Source organism: Chiloscyllium plagiosum, unplaced genomic scaffold, assembly GCF_037043375.1.
Source record: "Chiloscyllium plagiosum isolate Xiang-an unplaced genomic scaffold, Cpla_swu_hap1 HiC_scaffold_21, whole genome shotgun sequence".
In the NCBI taxonomy this organism is placed as follows: domain Eukaryota; kingdom Metazoa; phylum Chordata; class Chondrichthyes; order Orectolobiformes; family Hemiscylliidae; genus Chiloscyllium; species Chiloscyllium plagiosum.
The window spans coordinates 51,729,624-51,751,368 of record NW_028270159.1 but is presented as its reverse complement, the minus strand read 5'-3'; the positions used below and the strand labels follow the sequence as shown (position 1 = coordinate 51,751,368).

The window sequence follows — 21,745 nt, the reverse complement described above, 5'->3', positions numbered from 1 at the left end:
TTGTGAAAGCAATTGGAATTAATGAGATTGCGGAGTTCCTGACATCTTGAAATGAAGAATGGTAGAATGTGTGAGCTAACCTGTGGGCTGGTCACTGTGATTGAAGCTTACCGTCAATTCCATGAGATCAATATCTGCTCCTGATTGCAGCTGGAACTGAATTTGGAAATGTACATCACACACCTTACATCACAATGGTGACATAGGGTCGTGATTGGAACCAGGTTGACCTTGTTGACTACGAGGTCATTGATTGGGGTTGTTAACCTGGGCCAATCAGGAAAGCCCTGGCTGAAAAAAAAATATCCAGGAGATTTAGTATCTCCACAGTTTAGAAAAAAATAACCAGGAGAGAATATCCTCGAGGTTTTCAGGGAGAGGTGGGCCCCGTGGGGTGTGGAGAGTTTTATTTCTCCCTCTGATTCTATTTTGATTTAATCCCTTCCCCTCCCCCCTCCAACCTTCATTTTTCCCAAAAAAATAACCAGGTGATTAAAATCTTAGTTGAGGACCGACTCTGAGCTGGCTGGCCACAGCCAGTATACTGTGCACTAGGAAATAAAGGGGGACTGGTGACGGAACACCAGCCTCTGTGCAGTGATTTCACGCAGTGAATTCATATTGTTTAGGTGTTAAAGAGTTATTCATAAACTGTTAAAAATTTTATTGAAAAATAGTTTGAAAAACACTAACATTGACAGATAATGAATATTGAGCACCTATCTTTTAATAAAGGCTGCTTCAACCCAGCGGAGAAAAACAAACTGAAAATAAGACAGGAAATATTGTTGGTCCATCAACATTGAAAAGAGGAGAGATTATTAAAGAGAAGTAAAAAATTCAAAAAGAACAAATTAACTTTCATATATATATATGTGCCTTATCACAAAGGGAGTGTAAAGGACGGGGTGAGCATCATCATGGTGTAATGTTGTGAAATGGGAGGGAATGGGCGGTCAGAATAGTTCAAGGTAAAAGGATTGGTACCTGGTAAAAAGATGGGGCCCATTGCTGACAGTGCCCACTGTGAGCTGTGTTTCCAGCCATCACTCTCCCACTTCTAGATGCAAAATGATCCCAGTAAATGGCTGGAAGAACACCCTGTGGAAGTGTCCATTTGATGGGTACAAGTGCAGGACTCACAGCTGCCCTGACTCTACAACATGGCAGTAACCAATACAAGAAGCAGCCATTTGCAAAACGCAGCTACATTTAACCTACAATCATTTCATTGGTGGATTACTGTGCAGGGAACGGATCTGGCTCACCTGCTGTGCCAGAAACCTAATCCTACCCTCATTCCCAGTGAGTCAGAAATTTACAATCCAGCCCTTAGACTGGGCAGCACAGTGAGAAAAAGCATAGTCCCCTGGGAACAGTGAGAAAACACATCACAGCACAGGTCAATTTCAGAAAAATATCTGGGAAATTCCTCTACATCACACACACAGGAGATCAAAACTAGTCCAGAAGATCATTCTATGGCTTTCCTGTCCTGTTTAATACCTTCTCCAAATTCCCAATTGAATAGATTTTGGCTCCTCCCAATACATTTTAACATTTGAACATAACGACTTGACTGAACTTCCCTACCTTTTGAAAAGTGGCCCAGTTTTCCAGATGTTAGTGTTCCCTACACAACCTTTCGGGGGGTCGGTGATGTTTTCCTTCTCAAAGAGCTCATGAATGGACTGTGCCACAATACCCACTGCATCATTGATGTGGGCTGTTTCATTTTTACCATCGATCAGTTGCAAACCAATTACACCTGCGTCAGAAATCAAACCACAGCACGTGAACACACAATGATACAGTGAGAGAAAGAACTCAAAGTAACAGTGAGGGGTGACCAGAATGTTACAATGAGAGGTATATCACAGTTTTACAGTGAGAGATGTATCAGTGTTAGTGAGGGGAGTAGGATATATCAGTGTTACAGTGAGGAGTGTATCCGAGTGTTATAATGAGGGCATAACAGTGTTACGGTGAGGGTCGAGAGTGAGTTGCTAGGAAAGCATAGCAGGTCAAGCAGCATCCAAGGAGCATGAGAATCAACAGGAATCGCGATGAAGGGCTTATGCCCAAAACATCGATTCTCCTGCTCCTCGGATGCTGCCTGACCTGTTGTGTTTTCCCAGCAACTCACTCTCGACTCTGATCTGCAGTCCTCATTTTCTCCCTGTTATGGTGAGGGGGGCAGGGTATATCAGAGTATATGAAAGTGGGGGTATATGAAAGTGTTACAGTTAAGAGTGTATAGTTTATGAGAGTAACACAATGGGGTACAGGGTATACTGGAGTGTTACAGTGAGGGTGTGGTGTACTCTAGAGTGTTCCACTGAGGGTTGTGGGATATTTCAGAGTGTTACAGTGAAAGGTGTGTGGAACATCAGCCTATTACAGTGAGGGGTGTGGGCTATATCAGAGTGTTACAATTGTGGTGTAGGGTATATCATAGTGTCAGAGTGAGGGATATAGGGTATCTCACAGTGCCACAGTGAGGGATGTGGCATCTATCAGAATGTTACAATGAAGGATGTGGGGTCTATCGAAGAGTTACAGTGAGGAGTGTATAGTTTATGAGGGAAACACTATGGGGTTTGAGGCATACCAGGGTGTTCTAGTGAGGGGTGTGGGGTATACCAGAGTGTGAAAAATGTGAGATATAGTGGAGTGTTACAGTGAAGGGTGTGGGGTATATCAGAGTGTTAAAGTGAGGGGTATGGGTATATTAGAGTGTCACAGTGAGGGGTATGGCGGAGATCATAGTGTCTCAGTGAGCTGTGTGGGGTATATCAGAATTTTACAGTGAGAGATGATCGGTATACCTGAATGTCATAGTGAGGGGTACAGGGTATATCAGCGTGTTACAGTGAGGGGTGTGGGGTATATCAGAGTGTCACAGTGAGGGGTGTGGGATATATCAGTCACAGTGAGTGGTATGGGCAATATCAGAATGTCACAGTGAAGTGTGTGGGATATACCACAATGTTATAATGAAGGGTGTGGTGCATATCAGAGTGTTACAGTTAAGAGTGTATAGTTTATGAGAGTAACACAATGGGATTTGGGGTATACCGGAGTGTTACACTAAGGGGTATCGTGTACACTGGAATGTTCCAGTAAGGGATGTGGGGTATATCAGAATGTTACAGTGAAAGGTGTGCAGTATATCAGCGTGTTACAGTGAGGGGTGTGGGGTATATCACAATGTCACAGTGAGGGATGTGGCATCTGTCAGAATGTTACAGTGAGGGGTGTGGGGTCTACCGAAGAAATACAGTGTGGAGTGTATAGTTTATGAGAGAAGCACTATAGGGTTTAAGGTATACCAGAGTGTTTCAGTGAGGGGTGTGGGGTATATCAGAATGACATAGTGAGGTGTGTGGGATATATCAGAGTGTCATAGTGAGGGGTATGGGGTATATCAGAGTGTCGCAGTAAGGGGACTGGCATATATCATTGTGTTATAGTGGGGGGAGGGTGGAGGGTTGGGGAATGGGAGGCTCTACTGAAGAGTTACAGTGAGGAGTGCATAGTTTATGAGAGAAACACTGTGGGGCTTGAGGTATACCAGAGTGTTCCAGTGAGGGGTGTGGGGTACAACACTGTTACAATGAGTGGCGTGGGGTATATCAGAGTCTTCCAGTGAGGGACAGATCAGTGTTACAATGAGTTGTGTATGAGTGTTATAGTGGGGGTATAACAAAGTGTTACAGTTAGTGGCATGGGGTCTAACAGTTTTGAAGCGAGGGATGTGGGGTACATCAAAGACTTGCAGTGAGGAGTGTATACAATTTGAGATTAAAACGATGGGATGTGGAGTATACCAGGGTGTTCTAGTGAGGAGTCAGGGAATACCAGAATGTTGCGGTGAGGGGTTTGGGGTATACAAGAATGTTACAGTGAATAATGTGTGGTATGTCAGCGTGTTACAGTGACTGGTGTTGGGTGTGTCAGGGTGTCACGGTGAGGGGTGTGGAATATATCACAGTATTCCAGTGAGGGGTGTGGAGAATATCACACCGTCACAGTGAGGGATATGGCATCTATCAGAATATTACAGTGAAAGGTGATGGGTATACAAGAGTGTTATAGTGAAGGATGTGGATTTATGAGAGTGTGGAGTGTGGGCTATATCAGAGTGTTACAGTGGAGGTGTAGGGTATATTGAAGAGTTACAGTGAAATGTGTATAGTTTATGAGAGTAACACAATGTGGTGTGGGGTATAACAGAGTGTTACAGTGAGGGGTGAAGGGTATATCAGAGTGTTACAGTGAAGAGTGTGGAATCTATCAAAGTGTGACAGTAAGGGATGTTGGGTATATCACAGTGAAGTGTGTGGAGTATATCAGAGTGTTACATGAGGGGTGTAGAGTATATCAGAGTGTTACAGTGAGGTGTGTGAGGTCTATTGAAGAGTTACAGTGAGGAGTATATAGTTTATGAGAGAAACACTATGGGGTTTGAAGCATACCAGTGTGTTCCAGTGAGGGGTGTGGGGTATACCAGTGTGTTCCAGTGAGGGGTGTGGGGTATACCAGTGTGTTCCAGTGAGGGGTGTGGGGTATACCAGTGTGTTCCAGTGAGGGGTGTGGGGTATACCAGTGTGTTCCAGTGAGGGGTGTGGGGTATATTAGTGTGTTCCAGTGAGGGATGTGGGGTATACCAGTGTGTTCCAGTGAGGGGTGTGGGGTATATTAGTGTGTTCCAGTGAGGGATGTGGGGTATACCAGTGTGTTCCAGTGAGGGGTGTGGGGTATACCAGTGTGTTCCAGTGAGGGGTGTGGGGTATACCAGTGTGTTCCAGTGAGGGGTGTGGGGTATACCAGTGTGTTCCAGTGAGGGGTGTGGGGTATACCAGTGTGTTCCAGTGAGGGGTGTGGGGTATATTAGTGTGTTCCAGTGAGGGATGTGGGGTATACCAGTGTGTTCCAGTGAGGGGTGTGGGGTATACCAGTATGTTCCAGAGAGGGGTGTGGGGTATACCAGTGTGTTCCAGTGAGGGGTGTGGGGTATATTAGTGTGTTCCAGTGAGGGATGTGGGGTATACCAGTGTGTTCCAGTGAGGGGTGTGGGGTATATTACAGTGAGGGCTGTGGGGTATATCAAAGTGTCACAGAGAGGGCTGTAGGGTATATCAGAGTGTCACAGAGTGTTATAGTGGGAGGGTATGAGGTGTATCAGAGTGTTATAGTGAGAGGTGAGGAGTATGTCAGAATGTTACAGTGCGGCATGTGGGGTCTGTCAAAGAATTACAGTGAGGAGTGTATAGTGTATGAGAGAGACAATGTAGTTTGGGTGGACTAGAGTGTTACAGTGAGGTGTGTGTGGTATATCAAAATGTTACAGTGAGGGATGTGTATCAGAGTGTTACAGTGAGGGGTGTGGAGTATATCAGAGTGTTGCAGTGAGGGGTGTGGAGTATACCAGAGTGTCACAGTGAGGGATGTGTATCAGAGTGTTACAGTGAGGTGTGTGTGGTATGTTAAAATGTTACAGTGAGGGATGTGTATCAGAGTGTTACAGTGAGGGGTGTGTAGTACAATTAGATTGTTACAGTGAGGAGTGTTGGATATATCAGAATGACTGTCAGAGGTGTGGTGTATACGACAGTGTCACAGTGTGGGCTGTGGGATATATAGGAGCGTTACAGTGAGGGATGTGGGGTGTACCAAAGACCTACAGTGAGGAGTGTATAGTTTATGGCAGTAATCTTATGGTGTGTAGGGTGTGAGGGGTGTAGGATACACCAGACTGGTATATCAGAATGGAGAGTCACTGTTTTATGGGGATGTGATCCAGCTGAAATGTTTGGATGTTGTATTGACTTGTTGGGGGAACATTAAAGAGCACAGATTTCAGAATTGTAATTCAGCCATCTTACTGCCTCACCTTCTGGAACATGCTGCATGGCCCTGCCAGATATCTCTCTTTCCCCAACAAGCCAAACATAGCCAGGCCCAGTCATATTCAGGAAGGTTGCTGTCTTGTACATTGTTACAGCATCATCTTCACTAAGAAGAAAGAAAAGGAACATATTTAAACTTGATCAAACTATTATTAGTCTCCAACCTATCAGAACATCACCCACTGAGTCTGGATAGTTAGGTTTGTTTCTTACACAATGTCAAAACAGAATGAAAATCAATTCTACAAAACTTCGCAGTTTTTTAAATCTTTCACAGGGTGTGGGTACCACTGGTTGGGCCAACGTTTATCACCCATCCCTATGTGTCTGTGGGAAGGTTCTGGTGAACTTCCGCAGTCCTTGGAGTCATAGGGACATCACAACGTTATGGGAGGACATGGGGTTATTCCAGGACTTTGACCCAGCAACAATGCAAACAGCGATAATTAGTTCCAAGTCAGGATGGTGGGTGGCTTGGAGGGGAACTTGTTCCCATGTATCTGCTGCTCTTGCTCAGCTATTTTGTAAAGATCACAGGTTTGGAAGGTTCTATCTGCAGTGCATTTATGGGTGATTCACACTTCTATCACTATGCATTGGTGGTGAAGGCACTGAACATAAAAAGGGGTGAAGGGAATAGCAATCAAGCACATTGCTTTGCCCTGGATGGTGTCAAGCTTCTTGATTGTTGTTGGAGACTGCCCTCATCCAGGGCAAGTGGGGAGGATTCCATCACACTCCTGACTTGTGCCTTGTAGATGGTGGACAGGCTTTGGGGAGTCAGGAGGTGAGTTACCAGACCAAACCCCCTCAAAACATACCATGATGAAAGCCTGGACCCTAACTTTTATCTTATTTAGCGGCAAGTTTAAGGCACTGTGTTCCAGATGTGATTTGATTGTTCAAACTACTATGCTTGATGTGGAGGTGCCAGTGTTGGACTAGGGTGGATAATGTCAGAGGCCATGCAACAGCAGGTTATTGTCCTACAGTTTTATTTGAAATCACAAGCTTTCAGAGTTTTGCTCCTTCATCAGGTGAAGCAAAACACAGTTTATTCTTACACCACAGTTAAAATACAATCAAAATAATTGGCACAATCTTAAATCTAGCAAAATACTTAACAAAGTAATATGTCATTTAACTACTACTTATCAACTGTTCCAATACACCAGCATCCCATAAACACCTTGGAAAAGACAATTTAGCAAAACAGTTTCAATCTCATGTGCTGTCTTCTCACTCTAGCAGCAGTGGCAGAACTCAAACTTTCAGCTACAGCAGAGACAGAACTGTGCCTAGCAGTTTCAACAGCCAGCTTCAACTTCAACAACTGAAAGCAAAACTAAAATCCTCGGACTGTGTGAGCCTGATTCCACCCACTCATGCTCCTTTTGCTTAAATATTTTTAAAAACCTAAGCTATTTACTCTGACTTCCATGAATCAGACACCTCTGACACCTTTGACAACATTGTTCTTCAAGATAAACTGGACAGGACAAATCTCTCTTAAAGGCACATCTCTTCACACCTTGGGCATACTCTTGTAGTCACTGTATTTATATGGATGGCCAAGTTGAGTTTCAGCTCAATGCTAACCCCAGGCAAGGTTCCCTGCAATTTCTCTGGTTGCTGTGAGGTCTGTGCACAGCAATGCAGCCATACATCAACATGTCAAATGACTTGCTTGGAGCTTCCCAACAGCCATGCAGCTTAGAGACAATGTGTCTCGATAGTGGAGGATTCAGTGTTGATGCTGTCTCAGAGCTTCGAGAGATGATGAATCAATTCTCTCTCATTAGAGATGGTCACTTTCTAGCGTTTGTGTGGCACAAATGTTATGTCACTTATCAGCTCCAAAGTGGATGTTGGCCAGATCTTGTTGTTAATGAACATGAGCTGCTTCAGTCTCTGAAAAGCACTCAATATTGTGCAATCATTAGTGAACATCATCACCGTTGACTTTATAATGAAGTGAAGGACATTGAAGAAGCAGATGAAAATGGATGGGCCAGGGACTTTTACCCTGAGGAACTCATATAGCAATATCCTGGAACTGAGATGATTGACCAACAACAACCATAGTCCCCTTACTTTATGCGAGGTATGACTCCAATCAAGGGAGGATTTTCCCCTTGATTACCACTGAGTTTACTAGGGATATATGATTCAACACTCAGTCAAATCTGCCAGACGTCATTTTGGTCACTCTCATTTCATCTCTGGAATTCAGCTTTTTTTGACCATGTTTGAACCAATGCTGTAATGAAATCATGAGCTGAGTGGACCTGGCAGAATATAAACAGGGCAGCGAGCAAATGGATTTAGGACCATTCGGCGCAGCCATTTTGGCGCGAGCCTTTTGGCGCAGCCTATTTTGCTGCAGACCCATTTAGGTGCAGAACTATTTTGGCGCAGATATACGGTACTCATCAACAAAAATCAACATAATAATAGAATTATTAAATAGGCTGCGCCAAACAGGCCAAAATGGCTGTGCTGAATGGTCCCACTCCGTGAGCAAGTTATTCCTGTGTATGTGCCATTTGTTAGCAGTGTTGACAGTTTCTTCCATTATTTTGTTGATGATTAAAAATAAAATGGTAGGGCAATAATTAGCCAACTCAGATTTATTCTCTTTTTTGTTGGACATACCTACCTGGACATTTTTCACATTGCTGGGTAGATACCTGTGCATAGCTGTATTGGAACAACTTGACGAGGAGAAAGGCCATGAGATGTAGAAGTAGAATTAGACCTTTTGGCCCATGGAGTCTGCTCCATCATTCAATCATGGCTGGGATGTTTCTCAAAAGCGCAGCAGGTCAGGCAGCATCCAAGGAGCAGGAGAATCGACGTTTCGGGCATGAGCCCTTCTTCAGGAATTTGGGGCTGGGGTCATTCCCAAAAGAAGCAGCCTGCTGTACTGTGAGGAAGCAGGTTGGCCTGAAATTTGATTTGAAATGCTCAGTGATGAATAAACGGTGGACGCCCAATTGATCAATTTATTTTTTGGCCTGTTTCACTTCATTAACCTTTGCTGTTCCATCCAGCTCGGTCTTAAGTACACTCAGTGATTTGGATACTGAGTGTAGCAGAGGTCTAATGGATATTGGGAGTGCACTGTGGGCAGTAATGGATATTGAAAGTGTGACAGTGAAATAATGGAGAGCATCAGTATGGCTGGGGCACTAATGGATATTCAGGGTTTGACATGGCAGTGCTTATTATTGCGTATACCAGGGGCAGCAATATATGTTAATGGTATGATGGAACAGCAAAGGTTAATGAAGTGAAACAGGCCAAAAAATAAATTGATCGATTGGGCGTCCACCGTTTATTCATCACTGAGCATTTCAAATCAAATTTGTTCCATTCTGGAAGATTTAAACCAGTTGTCAGCTCCCTTCGCTTCTTCCACAAGGTGGCAGCAGTGTGTTCCATTGCCAATGGATCTGTACCAACTCACCAAGTCTCCTTCAACAACGTTGTCTCATTGCTGCTGGGTAAGAATCCTGGTAGCTGTGCAGCATCACAGCCTAATGTCTGTACTGCACCAACATTTATACAGACATCCTGACCAGGAAAATTTTAAATGCAAATAATGGAAACATGTATCTTGATAATTCTAAGTGATGGGGCTGCAATTATTTCCTTTAGTAGCTTCTGCTTTGGAAGAAGTAGTGTACACTGTCTTGGAAATAAATGGCCTTTGTAGATTTTGTGGATGGCTAGCTTATGTCTTGTTATTATAAAAAACCCTAGATCCAATCTAGGAAAAGGGTGATGGCAGCAGCCGGTTGTAGGCATCAAAATCCTACTCTTGTCAGTTCCAGAGACGTGTCTGACTTCATCTGAGGAAAAATAACTCCTCCAACTTTCAGGCCAACCTGCTTCCTCACAGTACAGCAGGCTGCCTCTTTTGGGAATGACCCCAGCCCCAACTTCCCGAAGCCAGCGCCCAGGGGTGGGGGGGTTGAGGTAAAAACTTGGCCAATCCTTCAGTGCCTCCACTGTTTTAACGATAGTGATCAACTATGAGCATTTACACTGACTAATCAAGATTGTCACTGAAACAAAAGAGCAATGTGATGTGACTGAATCAACTCAAACAATTCCTGAACTTAAAAATAAGCCATAAATGGGATACAATAATTCATAACAAAGTATTACTTTAATTTAGTTTATTTTAACAAGGGTTAGTTCATAACTTGGTGGTATTATCAATGGTCTATTAATCCAGAGACTCTGGTAATAATCAGCAGCCCAGGTTCGAATAGAGTCACAGAGATGTATAGCACAGAAACAGACCCTTCGGTCCAACCTGTCCATGCCAACCAGATATCCCAACCCAATCTAGTCCCACCTGCCAGCACCTGGCCCATATCCCTCCAAACCCTTCCTATTCATATACCCATCTAAATACCTTTTAAATGTTGTCATTGTACCAGTCACTACCACTTCCTCTGGCAGCTCATTTCATACACGTACCACCCTCTGTATGAATCGTTGCTCCTCAGGTCTCTTTTATATCTTTCCCCTCTCACCCTAAACCTATGCCCTCTAGTTCTAGACTCCTCCACCGCAGGGAAAAGACCTTGTCTCTTTACCCTATCTATGTCCTTCATGATTTTATAAACCTCTCTAAGGTCACCCGTCAGCCTCCGACGCTCCAGGGAAAACAGTCCCAGCCTGTTCAGCCCCTCCCTTTCGCTCAAATCCTCCAATCCTGGCAACATCCTTGTAAATCTTTTCTGAACTCTTAAGTTTCACAACATCCTTCCGATAGGAAGGAGACCAGAATTGCATGTAATATTCCAAAAGTGGCCTAACCAATGTCCTGTACAGCCACAATATGACCTCCCAACTCCTGTACTCAATACTCTGACCAATAAAAGAAAGCATACCAAACACTTTCTTCACTATCCTATCTACCTGCGACTCCACTTTCTACCTGCACTCCAAGGTCTCTTTGTTCAGCATTACTCCTTAAGACCTTACCATTAAGTGTATAAGTCCTGCTAAGATTTGCTTTCCCAAAATGCAACACCTCACATTTATCTAAATTAAACTCCATCTGCCACTTCTCAGCCCATTGGCCCATCTGATCAAGATCCCATTGTAATCCAACGTAACCTTCTTCTCTGTCCACTACACCTCCAATTTTGGTGTCATCTGCAAACTTACTAACTATACTGCTTATGCTCACATCCAAATCATTTATATAAATGATGAAAAGTAGTGGACCCAGCACCAATCCTTGTGACACTCCACTGGTCACAGGCCTCCAGTCTGAAAAATAACTCTCCACCACCACTCTCTGTCGTCTACCTTTGATCCAGTTCTGTATTCAAATACCTAGTTCTCTCTGTATTCCATGAGATCTAACCTTGCTAACCACATACTGACTCAGAAAATTTTCTTGTACGCACTTAAAAAAATTCCTCTCCATCTAAACCCTTAACACTATGGCAGTCCCAGTCTATGTTTGGAAAGTTAAAATCCCCTACCATAACCACCCTATGATTCTTACAGATAACAGAGATCTCCATACAAATTTGTTTCTCAATTTCCCTCTGACTATTAGGGGTCTATAATTCAATCCCAATAAGGTGATCATCCCTTCCATCCGAATAACTTCCCTGAATGTATTTCTGGGAATATCCTCCCTCAGTACTGATTTGGAGATGCCGGTGTTGGACTGGATGTACAGATCTAAAACATGGATTTACAGAATCATACATGGGTTCATGCAGTTTTTGCACAAAGTAAAATGTAATTCTGTAAGTCCATTTTTTAGATTAGAATCAGTGTGCCCATTGTGGTACAGACAGTCTCACACAGGGCAGCTCACACCTTCAAAACATTATCTGGGCCGACATGACACCAATTGTTAAAGTTCACTTGAGAATGTAACTTCTAAATGTTCTGCGATTTACATATGATAGAACTGAAACCAACATGTTCACTCTAAAAGATGAGAGACTTAGCAAACAATCCAGGTCTTCCTCAATATATAATTTCAGTTACATCACACTGTAAACTTCTGCTATAAATTCGGTGTCTTATGACCTTATACTCCACACCCACCTGATGAAGGAGCAGCGCTCTGAAAGCTACTGCTTCCAAATAAACTTGTTGGACTATAACCTGGTGTTGTGTGATTTTTAATTTTGAACTCCCTCAGTATAGCTGTAATGCTATCCCTCTTCAAAAACACCACTCCCCCTCCTCTCTTGCCTCCCTTTCTATCCTTCCTGTAGCATTCGTATCCTGGAACATTAAGCTGTCAGTCCTGCCCATCCCTGAGCCATGTTTCTGTAATTGCTATGATATCCCAGTCCCATGTTCCTAACCATGCCCTGAGTTCATCTGCCTTCCCTGTTAGGCCCCTTGCATTGAAATAAATACAGGTGAAAGCAAATATTGCAGATGCTGGAGATTAGAGTCAAGATTAGAGTGATGCTGGAAAAGCACAGCAGGTCAGGCAGTATCCCAGGAGCAAGAAAATTGACATTTCGGGCAAAAGCCCTTCAATAGGAATGATGAAGGGTTTTTGTCCGAAATGTCGATTCTCCTGCTCCCTGGATGCTGCCTGACCTGCTACGCTTTTCCAGCAACACATTTTCAGTTCTAATCTCCAGCATCTGCAGACCTCACTTTTTCCCTACTTTGTTCTCTGCCTTGTCCCTGCCTGTCCTGACTGTTTGACTCACTTCTGTTCTCAACTGTACCAGTCTCAGATTGATCTCTTTCCTCACTATCTCCCTGCGTTCCCCCCCCCACCTGACTAGTTTAAATCCTCCCAAGCAGCTCTAGCAAATCCCCCGGCAGTATATTAGTCCCCTCCCAATTCAGGTGCAATCTGCATTTCTTGTACAGGTCACTTCTACTGCAAAAGAGATTGCAATGATCCAAAAATGTGAACCTTTCTCCCATACACCAGCTCCTCAGCCATGCATTCATCTGCTCTATCCTCCTAATCCTGCCCTCACTAGCTCGTAGCACTGGGAGTAATCCAGATATTACTATTCTCCAGGACCTTCTTTTTAAATTCCTGCCTAATTCTCCATTCAGAATCTCACCCTTTCCCCTTCCTACGTTGTTGGTTCCAATGTGTACAATGACCTCCTGCTGGGCCACCTCTCCCCCGTGAGAACATTCTGCACCCTCTCTGAGACATCCTTGATCCTGGCACCAGGGAAACAACACATCATTCTGCTTTTTCTCTGCTGGTCACAGAAACATCTGTCTGTGCCTTGGACTAGAGAGTCCCCTTACACAATTGATCTCTTGGAACCCAACATATACCTAATTGTATTTGAGCCAGTCTCAATATCAGAAACTTGGCTGTTTGTGCTACATTCCCCTGAGAATCCATCACCCCCTACATTTTCCAAAACAGCATACCTGTTTGAAATGGGGATAGCCACAGGAGACTCCTGCACTACCTGCCTACCTTTCTTACCTTTCCTGGAGTTAACCCTATTATGTGACTGTATCTGTGACTTTTCTCCCTTCCTATAACTGCCTTCCATCATACCCTCTTGCTCTTGTAAATTCCTCGCTGCCTCTAACTATCGCTCCGACTGTTCCATTCAATCTGATAGGATTTGCAACCAAAGGCATTTATTGCAGATATAATCTCAGTAACACATAAACTCTCCCTAAACTCCCACATCCAACAAGAGCATATCATTCTACTAAGGGCCATTTTTGCTTCTTCCAATCTGCAGACCCAGAAAATAGCCCCATCTTATTCCTCTACAAACACTGTTCCAAAGTTAATTTAATACTTATGGCTTATATTTTTAAGTTTAATCAAGAGACATATCTTAATAAAACACATAATCAAGAAAGAACCCACTCTACACACTATTGTGGATCTACAGCAAAGCTACACTTAAACCTATCCACTTATCTGTCTCTGTGGTATGACTTCTCCCAAACAGGTTCCTCCAAGATTAGTTGTGAATTTTGCTGTTTGTTAATTTTCCCAGCTGCACTCCGATGTCCAGTGATACATGAATTTAAACAGCAAAGGCAGTAACTGTGCAGGTTCACTGCTGTGTCAGTTAGCAGTGTGGGTTTCTTTCTCTCTCTGTCTCCTGCACTAACTTCACCATGTGCTGCCTTTGTGTGTTCCTTTCCCTTTTAATAGTGCCATTGTTTTGAGTTATTTTTTCCCCAAAGTTCCAAAACAATGCAACAACATATAAAACAGTAATTGCTGCTCCTGGAATTCGAGGAAATCACCTCCAGCACCTAAAATACCTCAAAAAAAGGAGCAGCCTGTTACAGCCAGAAATTTTTCCCACCCTCCATCTTGGATTACCCAGAATCCTCCATGGCATTTGGTGGAATTTGAATTCATTCAAAATGATTGACCATGAAACTGTTGTTGATTTTCTGAAAAGCCCGTCTGGTTCATTAAAATGCCACCCTTATCTGTTCTGGCCTACATGTCATTGACTCTTGATTGCCCTTTTGCCAATTAGGGATCAGCAATAAATATTGGCCTAGCCGGTGACACCCACTTGAATGAATAAAAGAAAACCAATGGATAAAACAAAACAACAGAATAAAGCAGAGAGAAGCATTCTGCAGGGTTAGTTGGCTTGTTATCGTACGTGCAAAACTATCTTAACAAACTCTCAGGAACAGAGTTAGGTACAAAGAGAATCAAAGGAACAAGTGCAGCTTTCAGACTCAAATGAGACAGCAGTGAACAGACAGATTTGTTGGAAGAGTTATGTATCTAGACAGACTGTGCAGAATTGCTGCCAGCTACAACAGTCTCCTGTTGCAGAAAGTTGGCTTCAGACAGCCTAGCCCTGATGAAAGACATAAGTTACATAAAGGGATATGAAAATACTAACAATGATCTAACTCTTGAGGTTAATCTGACCACAGCAGAGTACGGTAGAACAGAGAAGTCTTTAATTGATCTGGAGTGTTTTATTACATGAGAGAGCCATTGCATAAGTGCCAATAGGAAGTATCACAGTAATGAAGGGAGTGAGAGAGCCTTACTCTAGGCTAAGGACAAATGGGATCCCGAGGACAAGCTTGTTACAGGTTAACGTTGCTGGAAATAGATGGCATCAGGAAGAGAATTGGAAACAGATGAACTCTAGATGATTGTTCTGGTTAAAAACAGATTTAGGGAAATGAAGCTGGAAATAGACAATCAATCAGTGTGGAAATGGAGCTGGGTACATCCCGACACTGGGATTAGTGCTTGATAAAGGCCAATGCAGGAGCTTAGAGCTGGGTACAAACTGACACTAGGAGTGGAGTTGGTATGGGTAGACACTGGGACGCTGAGCTACTCTTGTTAATATTTCTTGTCTTATGGTTACAGATGACTGCATGTGGGAATCCATTTGAAATCTGAATTCAATTAAATCTGGAAAGCCAGCCTAGTGGAGACCATGATGGAACATTGTAGAGGCCTCAATGATGTGGGCTATGGGGAGAAATGTGGCAGAATCACACAAGCTGTCCGGTGAGACCTATCTCATCATTGGTAATAACTCGTGGGACCTTTTAAGTGAGTTCAGGATGTTGAGGTGAAATTCTCACCAGGGCCTGATGTTTTAGACAACAGACCATAAGATACAGGAGTAGAATTTGGCCCATTGGGTCTGCTCAACCACTTGATCATGTCTGTTAAGTTTTTCAACCTCATTCTCCTGCCTTGTCTGCATAATCCTTACTGATCAAGAACCAATCTACCTCTATCTTAAATATTGCATACAGTTCTGGGGACTGCATTATAGGAAGGATGTGGAAGCTTTGGAAAGGGTACAGAGGAGATTTACAAGGATGTTGCCTGGTAATGGAGGGAAGATCTAATGAGGAAAGGCCGAGGGACTTGAGGCTGTTTTCGTTAGAGAGAAGAAGGTTGAGAGGTGACTAATTGAGACATATAAGATAATCAGAGGGTTAGATAGGGTGGATAGTGAGAGCCTTTTCCCTCAGATAGTGATGTATAGCATGAGGGGACATATCCTTAAATTGAGGGAAGATAGATATAGGACAGATGTCAGAGGTAGTTTCTTTACTCAGTGAGTAGTAGGGGCGTGGAACGTACTGCCTGCAACAGTAGTAGACTCGGCAAGTTTAAGGGCATTTAAATAATCATCGGATAAACATATGGAATAGTGTAGGATAGATGGGCTTCAGATTGTTTTCACAGGGCCTGTACTGTTCTGTAACATTCTATGTTCTAAATGTCCTCCATGACTTGTCTTCCACAGCCCTCTACGGCAATGAGTTCCATAGATTAACCACCCACTGGCTGAAGAATTTCCTCCTCATCTCAGTTCTAAAGAGTAAACCTTTCACTTTAAGACTGTGCCTCGGGAGACTGTGTCTCCTCCCAGTGGAAACATCTTCTCCACAGTCTCTCTATCCAGGCCTCTCGGTATACTGTACATTTCAACTAGATGCCCCCCTCATCCTTCTAAATTCTATGGAGCACAGACCCAAAGTCCTCAAGTGCTCCTCCTCATATGACAAGCTCTTCATCCCCAGGATCAATCTTGTAAACCTCCTCTGGCTCCTCTCCAACACCAGCACATTTTTCCCACAGGATACAGGACCAAAAACTGTTGGCAATATTCCAAATGCAGTCTGAGCAGACCCTTATACAGTCTCAGTACATCTTTGCTCTTGTATTCGAGCCCTCTTGAAATGAGTGCCCACATTGCATTTGCCTTCCTACCTGCCAACTGAACCAACATGTTAATCTGAAGAGAATTCTGAACTAAGACTGGCAAGTCACTTTGTGCTGCACATTTCAAAGCCTTTCCCCATTTAGAAAATAGTCTACACCTCTATTCTTTCTACCAAAATGCATGAACTCACACTTTCCCACCTTGAATTCCATCTGCCATTTCCTTGCCCACTTCCCCAGCTTGTCAAAGTTATTCTGCAGCCTCCCCGCCTCCTCAACATTACCTGTCGCTCCACTATCTTTGTGTCATCTGCAAACTTAGCAACAATGCTCTCAGTTCTTTCATCCAGATCATTAATGTATATTTGTATAACATTGATCGGATCATTGAGTCATACAGCACGGAAACAGACCCTTCGGTTCAACTATTCCATGCTGACTATGGTCCCAACAGTGATCTCTGCAGAATGAGTCATTGGCTGACATCCTGAAAAAGACTCCTTTATCCTCACTCATTGCCTTCTGCCAGTCAGCCAATTCTCAATCCATACCAGAACCTTGCCATGGGCTCTGACCTTATTTAACTGTCTCCTATGCGGCAACTTGTCAAAAGCCTTCTGGAAATCCAAACAGATCACGCCATTGACTCTGCTATGTCTTGTTACTTCCTCAAGAATTCTAACAGATTTGTCGGGCTATTAAGGGGTCTATTGCTCATTAATAGCCACATTGATGTATATCACATCTCATTAATTTGCAGCTTTCCAACCTACCATCTCTCATGAGAAAACTGAAAACTAATATTACAATAATGTGTGTGGGTATGTACTGATTTCAGCTCACCACAGTCTGTGAACAGTTCCTATGCTGGTCAGCACAAAACAGCAGAAGTCCATAAGAAACAGGACTGGGTGCAGGTTATTCAGCCCCTGAGCCTGCTCTGCCATTCAATACGATCATCTCCGATCTGACATTCCTCATGTCCACTTTTCTGCCCTTTCCCCATAATCCTTGATTCCCAACTGATCAAGACTCAAACTATCTCAGCTTGAAATACACACTCTGCCCCCACAGCTCTCTGTGGCATGGTGCTCCAAAAAATCTCAACCATTTTAAATTGGTGTCCTTTTATTCTGAGACTATGCCTTCCAGTCCTAGACTCTCTCATCTGGAGAAACATCCTCATCCATTGAACGTACCAAGCCTGTTAAGAATCCTCTATGTTTCGATGAGATTTCCTCCCATTCTTTAAACTCAATGAGTACAGTCCTAACCTGCTTAACATTTAATCATAAAACAATCCGTCCACACCAGGGTTTATTCAAGTGAAGCGTCCAATAAAATAAATAAGGGAACCAAAACTGCTCACGGTATTCCAGATGTGGTCTCACCAGCACCTTGTATAGTTGCAGTAAAACTTCCCTACTCTTACACTCCAACTCCCTTGAAATAAGGGCCAACATTCCATGAGCCTTCCTGATTACCTGCTGCACCTGTGTGCTGGTTTTCTGCTATTTTCTTGCTCCCCATACCTCGGAGCTGATCCATGAACACCAGCTGCATGCACTCCCTGCCCACAGACACTGACATCTGGCAGGATCCTCAGCATCCTCATCTTACATCTCTGACACAGGTACAGGGCTGTGTGCAGGTGACATCAGCAACTAGCATTGAAATGCTGCTGCAAGGGGCTGAAACAGACCCAACAATACAACATTGGTTCGGCCACTTTTGGAATATTGTGTGCAATTTGGCCTCCCTCCTATCGGAAAGATGTTGTGAAACTTGAAAGGGTTCAGAAAAGATTGACACAGATGTTGCCAGGGTTAAACAAAAAAAAACAACAAAGAAAATTTACAGCCCAGGAACAGGCCCTTCGGCCCTCCAAGCCTGAGCCAATCCAAATGTACTGTCTAACCCTAAGCATCTGTATCCCTCTGCTCCCCACCTACTCATGCATCTGTCCAGACGCATCTTAAGTGAATCTACCGTGCCTGCCTCTACCACCTCTGCTGGCAACGCGTTCCAAATACTCACCACCCTCTGTGTGAAGTACTTGCCGTGTGTATCCCCCTTTCCACCTCTCACATTGAAAGCGTGACCTCTCGTTATTGAATTTACTGCAAAAAATACGGAGGTATGGCATTGAGGGTGAGTTGGAGGTTTGGATTAGGAGTTGGCTGGCTGGAAGAAGACAGAGGGTAGTAGTTGATGGCAAAGGTTCATCTTGGAGTGCCGTCACTAGCGGTGTTCCGCAAGGATCTGTTTTGGGACCATTGCTGTTTGTCATTTTTATAAATGACCTGGAAGAGGGGTTAGAAGGTTGGGTGAGCAAGTTTGCGGATGATACGAAAGTCAGAGGAGTTGTAGACAGTGAGGAAGGATGTGTCAGGTTACAGCGGGATATAGATAATCTGCAGAACTGGGCAGAAAGGTGGCAAATGGAGTTCAATGTAGCTAAGTGTGAGGTGATTCACTTTGGTAAGAGTAACAAGAAGATGGGGTACTGGGCTAATGGTCGGATACTTGGTAGTGTGGATGAGCAGAGGGATCTTGGTGTCCATGTACACAGATCTTTGAAAGTTGCCACCCAGGTAAATAGTGCGGTGAAGAAGGCATATGGCGTACTGGCTTTTATTGGTAGAGGAATTGAGTTCCGGAGTCCTGAGGTTGTGTTGCAGTTGTATAAGACTCTGGTGCGGCCGCATCTGGAGTATTGTGTGCAGTTTTGGTCGCCATACTATAGGAAGGATGTGGAGGCACTGGAATGGGTGCAGAGGAGGTTTACCAGGATGTTGCCTGGTATGGTAGAAAGATCGTATGAGGAAAGGCTGAGGCACTTGGGGTTGTTTTCATTGGAGAAAAGAAGGTTTAGGGGTGACTTGATAGAGGTGTACAAGATGATTAGGGGTTTAGATAGGGTCGACAGTGAGAATCTTTTTCCACGTATGGAGTCAGCTATTACAAGGGGGCATAGCTTTAAATTAAGGGGGGGTAGGTATAGGACAGATGTTAGGGGTAGGTTCTTTACTCAGCGAGTCGTGAGTTCATGGAATGCCCTGCCAGTAGCAGTGGTGGACTCTCCCTCATTATGGGCATTTAAGCGGGCATTGGATAGGCATATGGAGGATAGTGGGCTAGTGTAGGTTAGGTGGGCTTGGATTGGCGCAACATCGAGGGCCGAAGGGCCTGTACTGCGCTGTATTCTTCTATGTTCTATGTTCTATGTAATCCTTCAGCCTGGGAAAAAGCTTATCTCTATCCACCCTGTCTAGACCCTTCATGATTTTGTAAATCTCAGTCAGGTCCCCCCCAATCTCCTTTTTTCTAGTGAAAATAAACCAAACCTACTCAACCTCTCTTCATAGCTGGCACCTTCCATACCAGGCAACATCCTTGTAAACCTTCTCTGCACCCTCTCCAAAACAGCCACATCCTTTTAGTAATGTGATGACCAGAATTGTACACAGTATTCTAAATGCGGCCGAACCAATGTCTTGTACAATTTTAACTCTTATAGTTTAGCTCTTATATTTTAGCTCATACACTCAACACTCTGTCCAATGAAGGAAAGCATACTATATGCCTTCTTGACCACTCTATCCACCTGTGCAGCAACCTTCAGGGTAAGATGGACCTGCACTCCCAGATCTCTTTGCCCATCAACTTTTCCCAAGGCTCTTCCATTCATTGTAGAATTTGCTACAGAATTAGACTTGCCTAAATGCATCACCTCACATTTCTCTGGATTGAAAGCCATCTGGCTCTTTTCCGCACAACTCTCCAGTCTATCTATATCCTCCTGTATTCGTTGACAGTCCCTTATGCTTTCCGCTACTCCACCAATCTGTGTGTCATCTGCAAACTTGCTGATCATACCAACAGTGCCCTCTTCTAGATGATTTGGAGGGTTTGGAAGGTTTGAGCTACAGGGAGAGGCTGAATAGGCTGGGGCTGTTTTTCCTGGATCGTCGGAGGTTGAGGCGTGACTTTATAGAGGTTTATAAAATCATGGCTTGGAAAAGGTGGATGCTAGGAAATTGTTTCAGTTAAACGAGGAGACTAGGACCCGTGGACACAGCCTTAGAATTAGAGGGGGTCATTTCAGAACAGAAATGCGGAGACATTTCTTCAGCCAGAGAGTGGTGGGCCTGTGGAATTCATTGCCACGGAGTGCAGTGAAAGCCGGGACGCTAAATGTCTTCAAGGCCGAGATTGATAGATTCTTGTTGTCTAGAGGAATTAAGGGCTATGGGGAGAACGCTTGTAAGTGGAGCTGAAATGCGCATCAGCCATGATTGAATGGCGGAGTGGACTCGATGGGCCGAATGGCCTTACTTCCACTCCTATGTCTTATGGTCTTATGGTCTTATGAGGGGAACGAATAGGGTAAATAGACAAGGTCATTTCCCTGGGGTGGGGGTGTCCAGAATTAGATGGCATAGGTTTAGGGTGAGAAAGGAAAGATTTAAAAGGGACCTAATGGGCAACCTTTTCACACTGAGGATGATGCATGTGTGGAATGAGCTGCCAGAGGAAGTGGTGGAGGCTGGTACAATTACAGCATTAAAAGGCATCTGGATGGGTATATGAACAGGAAGGATTTAGAGGGATATGGGCCAAGTGCTGGCAAATGGGACTAAGATTAGGTTAAGATATCTGGTTGGCATGGACGAGTTGGATCGAAGGATCTGTTTCTGTGCTGTACATCTCTATGACTATCTCAGGACTGCTTGCGTGCTCTCTTGGCTACCATGCATTTCATGATGATGTCCCTGTTCCCAGCAGCCATGCCTTGCCATGCTGTGCTGTTCCATATTTGTTAGTGTGATGGTGCTTAGCTGTAGCCCCAAGGCCATCAATCCTACCGTACTGATGTTTTTTTTCTGCACAGATACACAGACAGGTTTGTCTTGCTTTAAAGCACCATTCCAACACCTTCAGCATTGGCCAGTGCAAACACACTGCATGTGTATTCAACCAAATGACTGATTGGGAAACCTGTGTGGGGGGGCTAGTCATCAGCCCAGTCAAAGGGAGCCATGGTTCGTCAGGGGGTCAGTGACGGGTCAGTTCATACACAGTCCCAGTGCTTGGCCAGGATCAGGCATCTGATTGGCCCCCTCATGGTTGGGGATATGTCCGATCATAG

General features: G+C 44.0%; 1 protein-coding gene across 8 annotated transcripts in view; it reads right to left on the bottom strand.

Annotated features, from left to right (window-relative positions):
* Nucleotides 1-21,745, bottom strand: part of grin1a (glutamate receptor, ionotropic, N-methyl D-aspartate 1a) — a 189,706-nt gene that overhangs the window by 72,190 nt on the left and 95,771 nt on the right. For all 8 annotated transcript variants that reach the window (XR_015760745.1, XM_087998561.1, XM_087998566.1 and 5 more), the window contains 2 exons: nucleotides 5,897-6,018; nucleotides 1,594-1,768 (listed from right to left, as the gene is read on the bottom strand). Coding sequence is in view for 7 of the 8 variants with exons in the window: in XM_087998561.1 (XP_087854687.1) it covers nucleotides 1,594-1,768; nucleotides 5,897-6,018 (297 nt within the window). In the remaining variant the exon portion in view is untranslated. The remainder of the gene's footprint in view (nucleotides 1-1,593; nucleotides 1,769-5,896; nucleotides 6,019-21,745) is intronic.